This window comes from Oncorhynchus keta, unplaced genomic scaffold (assembly GCF_023373465.1).
Source record: "Oncorhynchus keta strain PuntledgeMale-10-30-2019 unplaced genomic scaffold, Oket_V2 Un_contig_6244_pilon_pilon, whole genome shotgun sequence".
Taxonomy (NCBI): Eukaryota; Metazoa; Chordata; class Actinopteri; order Salmoniformes; family Salmonidae; genus Oncorhynchus; species Oncorhynchus keta.
Genome location: NW_026288751.1, coordinates 1,769,699 through 1,780,026, shown reverse-complemented (window position 1 = coordinate 1,780,026; position 10,328 = coordinate 1,769,699). Strand labels below are relative to the sequence as shown.

Here is a 10,328-nt window from a genome sequence, read left to right as displayed (position 1 = left end):
TCTTGAGCAAATATAAATGAAACCAGGTTTTCTCTCCACTATTGATGTTTACTGCTTTGAACTGAACCAATTGGAAGGACAATTTTACATACAGTATTTTATGAAAATGATAAATGAGCCCCATGAACACAAATTAAGGCCGGTCACACACCACATGAGGGAAAGAGTTTTACTCTGTGTGTGTTGCAAATGTATTTATTGCACTTGAGGCATGTGTATGTGTCTTTCTGTCCTTCTTGGGTCCACACATTGCAGAGCTTCTTCTTGTTGCTACCGGCTGCAATCTAGAATGATGGAATAATTTAGTTCAGGAATTTTACCAACATCTCACTCACTCACATATATAGCTACAGCAGGCCAGGGTAGGAGAACCAGACACACACATGCAACAACATCACTCACATATATAGCTACAGCAGGCCAGGGTAGGAGAACCAGACACACACATGCAACAACATCACTCACATATATAGCTACAGCAGGCCAGGGTAGGAGAACCAGACACACACATGCAACAACATCACTCACATATATAGCTACAGCAGGCCAGGGTAGGAGAACCAGACACACACATGCAACAACATCACTCACATATATAGCTACAGCAGGCCAGGGTAGGAGAACCAGACACACACATGCAACAACATCACTCACATATATAGCTACAGCAGGCCAGGGTAGGAGAACCAGACACACACATGCAACAACATCACTCACATATATAGCTACAGCAGGCCAGGGTAAGAACCAGACACACACATGCAACAACATCACTCACATATATAGCTACAGCAGGCCAGGGTAGGAGAACCAGACACACACATGCAACAACATCACTCACATATATAGACAGCAGGCCAGGGTAGGAGAACCAGACACACACATGCAACAACATCACTCACATATATAGCTACAGCAGGCCAGGGTAGGAGAACCAGACACACCAGGGTAGGAGAACCACATGCAACAACATCACTCACATATATAGCTACAGCAGGCCAGGGTAGGAGAACCAGACACACACATGCAACAACATCACTCACATATATAGCTACAGTAGAGAACCAGACACACACATGCAACAACATCACTCACATATATAGCTACAGCAGGCCAGGGTAGGAGAACCAGACACACACATGCAACAACATCACTCACATATATAGCTACAGCAGGCCAGGGTAGGAGAACCAGACACACACATGCAACAACATCACTCACATATATAGCTACAGAGGGTAGGAGAACCAGACACACACATGCAACAACATCACTCACATATATAGCTACAGCAGGCCAGGGTAGAGAACCAGACACACACATGCAACAACATCACTCACATATATAGCTACAGCAGGCCAGGGTAGGAGAACCAGACACACACATGCAACAACATCACTCACATATATAGCTACAGCAGGCCAGGGTAGGAGAACCAGACACACACATGCAACAACATCACTCACATATATAGCTACAGCAGGCCAGGGTAGGAGAACCAGACACACACATGCAACAACATCACTCACATATATAGCTACAGCAGGCCAGGGTAGGAGAACCAGACACACACATGCAACAACATCACTCACATATATAGCTACAGCAGGCCAGGGTAGGAGAACCAGACACACACATGCAACAACATCACTCACATATATAGCTACAGCAGGCCAGGGTAGGAGAACCAGACACACACATGCAACAACATCACTCACATATATAGCTACAGCAGGCCAGGGTAGGAGAACCAGACATGCAACAACATCACTCAATACAGCAGGCCAGGGTAGGAGAACCAGACACACACATGCAACAACATCACTCACATATATAGCTACAGCAGGCCAGGGTAGGAGAACCAGACACACACATGCAACAACATCACTCACATATATAGCTACAGCAGGCCAGGGTAGGAGAACCAGACACACACATGCAACAACATCACTCACATATATAGCTACAGCAGGCCAGGGTAGGAGAACCAGACACACACATGCAACAACATCACTCACATATATAGCTACAGCAGGCCAGGGTAGGAGAACCAGACACACACATGCAACAACATCACTCACATATATAGCTACAGCAGGCCAGGGTAGGAGAACCAGACACACACATGCAACAACATCACTCACATATATAGCTACAGCAGGCCAGGGTAGGAGAACCAGACACACACATGCAACAACATCACTCACATATATAGCTACAGCAGGCCAGGGTAGGAGAACCAGACACACACATGCAACAACATCACTCACATATATAGCTACAGCAGGCCAGGGTAGGAGAACCAGACACACACATGCAACAACATCACTCACATATATAGCTACAGCAGGCCAGGGTAGGAGAACCAGACACACACATGCAACAACATCACTCACATATATAGCTACAGCAGGCCAGGGTAGGAGAACCAGACACACACATGCAACAACATCACTCACATATATAGCTACAGCAGGCCAGGGTAGGAGAACCAGACACACACATGCAACAACATCACTCACATATATAGCTACAGCAGGCCAGGGTAGGAGAACCAGACACACACATGCAACAACATCACTCACATATATAGCTACAGCAGGCCAGGGTAGGAGAACCAGACACACACATGCAACAACATCACTCACATATATAGCTACAGCAGGCCAGGGTAGGAGAACCAGACACACACATGCAACAACATCACTCACATATATAGCTACAGCAGGCCAGGGTAGGAGAACCAGACACACACATGCAACAACATCACTCACATATATAGCTACAGCAGGCCAGGGTAGGAGAACCAGACACACACATGCAACAACATCACTCACATATATAGCTACAGCAGGCCAGGGTAGGAGAACCAGACACACACATGCAACAACATCACTCACATATATAGCTACAGCAGGCCAGGGTAGGAGAACCAGACACACACATGCAACAACATCACTCACATATATAGCTACAGCAGGCCAGGGTAGGAGAACCAGACACACACATGCAACAACATCACTCACATATATAGCTACAGCAGGCCAGGGTAGGAGAACCAGACACACACATGCAACAACATCACTCACATATATAGCTACAGCAGGCCAGGGTAGGAGAACCAGACACACACATGCAACAACATCACTCACATATATAGCTACAGCAGGCCAGGGTAGGAGAACCAGACACACATGCAACAACATCACTCACATATATAGCTACAGCAGGCCAGGGTAGGAGAACCAGACACACACATGCAACAACATCACTCACATATATAGCTACAGCAGGCCAGGGTAGGAGAACCAGACACACACATGCAACAACATCACTCACATATAGCTACAGCAGGCCAGGGTAGGAGAACCAGACACACACATGCAACAACATCACTCACATATATAGCTACAGCAGGGGTAGGAGAACCAGACACACACATGCAACAACATCACTCACATATATAGCTACAGCAGGCCAGGGTAGGAGAACCAGACACACACATGCAACAACATCACTCACATATATAGCTACAGCAGGCCAGGGTAGGAGAACCAGACACACACATGCAACAACATCACTCACATATATAGCTACAGCAGGCCAGGGTAGGAGAACCAGACACACACATGCAACAACATCACTCACATATATAGCTACAGCAGGCCAGGGTAGGAGAACCAGACACACACATGCAACAACATCACTCACATATATAGCTACAGCAGGCCAGGGTAGGAGAACCAGACACACACATGCAACAACATCACTCACATATATAGCTACAGCAGGCCAGGGTAGGAGAACCAGACACACACATGCAACAACATCACTCACATATATAGCTACAGCAGGCCAGGGTAGGAGAACCAGACACACACATGCAACAACATCACTCACATATATAGCTACAGCAGGCCAGGGTAGGAGAACCAGACACACACATGCAACAACATCACTCACATATATAGCTACAGCAGGCCAGGGTAGGAGAACCAGACACACACATGCAACAACATCACTCACATATATAGCTACAGCAGGCCAGGGTAGGAGAACCAGACACACACATGCAACAACATCACTCACATATATAGCTACAGCAGGCCAGGGTAGGAGAACCAGACACACACATGCAACAACATCACTCACATATATAGCTACAGCAGGCCAGGGTAGGAGAACCAGACACACACATGCAACAACATCACTCACATATATAGCTACAGCAGGCCAGGGTAGGAGAACCAGACACACACATGCAACAACATCACTCACATATATAGCTACAGCAGGCCAGGGTAGGAGAACCAGACACACACATGCAACAACATCACTCACATATATAGCTACAGCAGGCCAGGGTAGGAGAACCAGACACACACATGCAACAACATCACTCACATATATAGCTACAGCAGGCCAGGGTAGGAGAACCAGACACACACATGCAACAACATCACTCACATATATAGCTACAGCAGGCCAGGGTAGGAGAACCAGACACACACATGCAACAACATCACTCACATATATAGCTACAGCAGGCCAGGGTAGGAGAACCAGACACACACATGCAACAACATCACTCACATATATAGCTACAGCAGGCCAGGGTAGGAGAACCAGACACACACATGCAACAACATCACTCACATATATAGCTACAGCAGGCCAGGGTTGCAACAACATCACTCACATATATAGCTACAGCAGGCCAGGGTAGGAGAACCAGACACACACATGCAACAACATCACTCACATATATAGCTACAGCAGGCCAGGGTAGGAGAACCAGACACACACATGCAACAACATCACTCACATATATAGCTACAGCAGGCCAGGGTAGGAGAACCAGACACACACATGCAACAACATCACTCACATATATAGCTACAGCAGGCCAGGGTAGGAGAACCAGACACACACATGCAACAACATCACTCACATATATAGCTACAGCAGGCCAGGGTAGGAGAACCAGACACACACATGCAACAACATCACTCACATATATAGCTACAGCAGGCCAGGGTAGGAGAACCAGACACACACATGCAACAACATCACTCACATATATAGCTACAGCAGGCCAGGGTAGGAGAACCAGACACACACATGCAACAACATCACTCACATATATAGCTACAGCAGGCCAGGGTAGGAGAACCAGACACACACATGCAACAACATCACTCACATATATAGCTACAGCAGGCCAGGGTAGGAGAACCAGACACACACATGCAACAACATCACTCACATATATAGCTACAGCAGGCCAGGGTAGGAGAACCAGACACACACATGCAACAACATCACTCACATATATAGCTACAGCAGGCCAGGGTAGGAGAACCAGACACACACATGCAACAACATCACTCACATATATAGCTACAGCAGGCCAGGGTAGGAGAACCAGACACACACATGCAACAACATCACTCACATATATAGCTACAGCAGGCCAGGGTAGGAGAACCAGACACACACATGCAACAACATCACTCACATATATAGCTACAGCAGGCCAGGGTAGGAGAACCAGACACACACATGCAACAACATCACTCACATATATAGCTACAGCAGGCCAGGGTAGGAGAACCAGACACACACATGCAACAACATCACTCACACTAACTTCTTGTATTGGAGTTGTTGGTTCTGTGGGTCGGGCGGAATCCTTCCTTCTGTCATAACTCTCCTGCCCCTATGCTCTGTAGTGTTCGACAATGGAATGTAAACTGTGGAACACAGAGAGACCCTTGGGCATCAAAAGTTTGAATAATTAAACAATATTTATATTTTTGAGAATGAGGGAGTGGTCCATGGACACTTAAGGTACAGTCACGAGTGTGTTTCATTTGGTGATCTCATTTTTTCACTAGCTTCTCTCTCTGCAAAAATGATTTCCAAGGCCCTGAGCAGAGATTATTTTTACCATACTGATTGTGGTAAGGAGCCACACATGCATAGCTGTTTATTTGTTGTGTCCCTCCCCCAATTTGCAGCTGGCTGGGGTAGAGTGTGGGAATATACAGAATATTTTTTACAATGTATCGAAATAATGTATTGTAATACCATTGTTCAGGTTCCCACAAGACATTTTGTAGTCTCACACACTACAAAGGGTAAAGAGTGAGAGAAAAGCGGGAGACAGACAGACAGTCAGGGAGACAGACAGGTTATTGGTGCTATGTTGAAACAGCATGCCCATGGAGGAGGAAGACAGAGTGAATGCACACAGCAAACCTTTTTGTTTCATTTGTACTTGTTTTCACCTACACACACACTTCCCCACACTTTTATTACCCTTGGGTCCAGTGGACCCTACTCCCACATATGTAATATACACGTGTAGGGGGGTGCACAGTGTGTACTCAATGAAAATGTGTTATTTTACTTGTTCTTAACAGAAAACGAGCCAAGGCAAATGAGTCTCAGGTTGAAAAAATAATTCACTGTATTATTTTTTTTTTCGTAAACATTGAAAATGGGTCCCACAGACCCGAACACCACACAAGGGTTAGGCAGAATAACTTTAAAGTACTACTTAAGTCGTTTTTGAGGTATCTTTACTATTGACATTTTTGACAACTTTTACTTCACTACATTCCTAAAGAATGTACTTTTTACTCTATACATTTTCCTTTAACACCCAAAAGTACTCTTTACATTTTTAATGCTTAGCAGGACTGTGAAATTCAGACACTTATCAAGAGAACATCTGTTAAGGGATTTTTTTTTATCAATAATGACTAATTATGTATACATTTCAATCAGGACTGACTAATCAGAAAACTATTATGTTACTGTATAGATGTATGAATTTCTTTTCTTTTCAACTTTAGTACTGAATATAATGTGTGTAAATATAATCAAGAATTAGAACAATGACTGTCTGTTCCTTGGTAGAAATGAATGAACTTATAGCCAGACTGGCTAGAATGCTTATCTACACAGGCAGACCTTGGCTTGGGTCGTAAATTATCTTACTAGGGAGAGACGATGTGGGAAGGCTTGAGAACTATACAGCCATTGTACTGCTGGTTGATGAGACGGGGTAGTACTGTGGTAAACTGTATCGTGTTCAGTACTCTCGAGAATAAACGCAGCTGGTTGATTTTTGAGACTGGTCTCTGTCCATTTTATGCAAATATGAGTCTTACAAATTCTTAGAAATTGACAGTGTTTAATTTTAATTGGGTATTAAAACACAGAGGAATATAATTCCTGTAACAACATCTCAGGTCATCTCTACACCCTCTGATCTGGCAGACTCACAAAGCATCTACTTCGTTTGTAAATTATGTCTGAGTGTTGGAGTGTGCCTCTGGCTATCCGTAAATGAAAAATAAAAAATGGTGCAGGCTGGTTTGCTTAATATAAGGATTTTTTTGGTTATTATTTATACTTTTACTCTTGATACTTAAGTATATTTAAAACCAAATACTTAAAGACTTTTACTAAAGTAGTATTTTACTGGTTGACTTTCACTTGAGTCATTCTTTATAAAGGTATCTTTAGTTTTACTCAAGTATGACAATTGAGTACTTTTTCCACCACTAAAATTAGTCTTTTGACCAATCACATCAGATATTTTCGCATCAGATCCTTTCAGATCTGATGTGATTGATCAAAAGGCAAATTAGTAGGAAAAAAATAATAATTGGGCTCCCTGTGTAAATGTAGCCATTCTTAACCAGGAGGTGGTTAGAGACGCATTGTGTGGATTTCTCCTTATTTCTCCTCAGTCTGGAGTCTACATGCATTAGCAAAAAATGATGTGGTGGGACAGAGACACTTCCCCAGAGACATATCACCTAGGCCTAGGGTTTTTCTGGAATAGTTAAGTAGCAGTCTTGACACAAGGGGAGAGGATATGCCTAGCTTTTTTTTATTATTCAATATTCAATCAATCGATTTAATCTTTTCAGTATAACTTTGACTTTTCACCCACTGTCACACTTAACGGAATAACGGAATGGAACAGATTTCCAGCATTCAATTGGACTTGAATACATCTCTGTTAAGAATGATCAGGAAAAGCAACACATTTTCAGGATTGTCCCACCAGGGTGTTGGCCCTGATAAATACAGTGAAAAACAGGGTCTCTGTGTTTGCATTAAGACATGCCACAAAGTATCTCACTGACTTCCCACAATTTTTTGGCCACAGCGTCATCTTTGGCGTCGGCATTCACCTTCTGTACTGCACAGCAGGAGAAGTAGCATCCACTCAGAGGCTCTATACCCTCCTGGAGGGCACAGTAGAGTGTAGTCTGGGCCCCAGATTCTGCGTCCATATAGAAGAGCGAAAGGATAGGTGCCGACATCATACACCACAAGGAGCTTGAATACCGGCCTATTTCAGTTTTGACTGCTCCTGTGATAGAAAATAAACAGAACTAGTAAGCATATTGTATATTTCTGCACAGTTACAGTACATACCATCCGGTCTTGCTTACATGCTATAAAGTGTTGAAGCACTGACCTGGACACAAGCTGTAGCAGGTGACATTTGTTCCCTCCAGTCTTTTGGCAAGCTCGTGTGTGAAGAGCATATTACATAGCTTGCTATGACTATACTTCTTAAACAAAGCCCAGTCAGATTCTCCAACAGCCAGGTCTTTGTGGGTACTCAGGCAGTTAAAATCGATTTTGCCATACTCATGAGCTTTGGAGGCGACAGTCACCACTCGACTCGGACCGCATTCCTTTAGACGGTCCAGCAGCAGCACAGTTAACAGGAAGTGGCCGAGGTGATTAACGCCACAGATCATTCCCACGCCATTCTTTGTCTTGCCACCTTTCATAAGCCCTGCATAAAGAGGACAAATGTTTTCAAAAGAAACACACATTCACTGCTTTGTTAATGCAGGTTTGCTGTATATTATTTTATGTCCTACACCTGCATTGCTTGCTGTTTGGGGTTTTAGGCTGGGCTTCTGTACAGCACTTTGATATATCAGCTGATGTAAGAAGGGCTATATAAATACATTTGATTTGATATTAAGAAACCAACCAGCCATATAATCCATTGAGATTTGGTGTGTTTGAGAGAGGATGGAACATGTAACAAATATGACTATAACACAATGTGAAATATCACACTCAATAACGGACTCATGCCAGCAATGCATGACTCACCAGCGTTGTTGACAAGAATATCGAGTCTAAATTCAGACTTCAGGAAGGTCTCAGCAAAAGATCGCACAGACTGTAGGCTTCCAAGGTCCAGCTCCATGAACACAACCTCATTGTTCCCAGTCTCCTGAGAAAGTAAGAATGACCAGTCAGATGCTCTGTGTCCCTCACTTTATAGAGACTAATAAACCAACTCGTCAACAAATTAATCAGCTAGTGACCAGAGCACAACTATCTGTAAAATCAAATGTGAATGAGAGGGACAGGGTGAGGGGTGAACCTGACTCAGGCAACTACAGTAATATCGCCCATGTATGATCCACTGGCACCCCCTCAGTCAAAGACATGTAACTACAGCAAGGTTCAACTGTTTACCAGACATCTGGAGTGAGACATGGATTCTGACACCTCTCTTACCTTCTTGATGTCACTGATGGCAGCTTCTGCCCTCTGCTTATCTCGGCAGGCCATTATAACCCTCGCACCTCTTCTGGACAGATCTATTGCTGTTGTTTTCCCAATGCCTGTGTTAGATCCTGGAGAGACACCATTGGGACGCACCCACATAGACGGCTAGTTTATGTCCAACGCCAAATGTTTTAAATACAATTCTACAATTGAGCAAAGAAATGCGGAATGAGTCCCATATGACCACCAATAATAACGGTACATAACATGAGATAACGGTCACTTACTGACTGTACAAGATGATGAATAATTGCCTACCATTAGTGTCACATTGTTTTATAATGTACAAACCCACCAGTGACGATTACAGTTTTCCCATGCAACTTGGCATTGCTTTTGCATCTTGGTCGTTTGAGATACCAATTACGAAGTACATAAAGTGCGATGAGTCCAGCGCTGACAAGAAGCAGTGTGAACATCTTCATACAGTACCTTTTCTGACTGTACATAAGTATGAACTACAGCGTCATAGGAATTGATGTAGATGTTGCGCTAGGCAATGAACGCGCCCTTTGTCCTGGCACTCCCTCTTTATAAAATTAACAAATTATGCAACAAGTTGATTATGGTTCAAGAATTTGGCAAGTTCATTTTCGTGCCACCTAGTGGTTATAAACACGGACTTCCTCGTACAATAACAAACATCCTAGTTGACCTCAAACCTACACTCCACAGTTCAAAGCCAGAACAAACATAGCTAAGTG

At 43.8% G+C, this 10,328-nt stretch overlaps 1 protein-coding gene across 2 annotated transcripts; it reads right to left on the bottom strand.

Moving 5' to 3' along the window:
* Positions 1 to 256: 256 nt before the first annotated feature.
* Positions 257 to 10,166, bottom strand: LOC118391360 (dehydrogenase/reductase SDR family member 13-like). Of its 2 annotated transcripts, XR_008122161.1 has the most exons (7): positions 9,920 to 10,166; positions 9,574 to 9,692; positions 9,160 to 9,283; positions 8,504 to 8,830; positions 8,214 to 8,395; positions 5,645 to 5,753; positions 257 to 284 (listed from the first exon to the last, which is right to left on the bottom strand). XR_008122161.1 is itself a non-coding variant. In XM_035782690.2 (5 exons), the coding sequence occupies exons 1-5, from the start codon at positions 10,071 to 10,073 to the stop codon at positions 8,136 to 8,138; spliced, it is 984 nt and encodes a 327-aa protein (XP_035638583.1). In that variant the 5' UTR covers positions 10,074 to 10,163; the 3' UTR covers positions 7,884 to 8,135. The 2 variants fall into 2 exon arrangements, 1 of the variants encoding a protein (XP_035638583.1); XM_035782690.2 differs by lacking the exons at positions 257 to 284; positions 5,645 to 5,753 and having other exon boundaries at positions 7,884 to 8,395; positions 9,920 to 10,163.
* Positions 10,167 to 10,328: the final 162 nt, after the last annotated feature.

What these genes read in the sequence shown, in the direction of transcription:
- LOC118391360 (XM_035782690.2), bottom strand. Translation starts at nt 10,073, where the DNA reads ATGTACAGTCAGAAAAGGTACTGTATGAAGATGTTCACACTGCTTCTT. An exon ending in GAAAACTGTAATCGTCACTG is followed by an intron (nt 9,693 to 9,919) that starts GTGGGTTTGTAC and finishes GTGTCTCTCCAG; the next exon opens with GATCTAACACAGGCATTGGG. An exon ending in TATTCTTGTCAACAACGCTG is followed by an intron (nt 8,831 to 9,159) that starts GTGAGTCATGCA and finishes CTCTTTATGCAG; the next exon opens with GGCTTATGAAAGGTGGCAAG.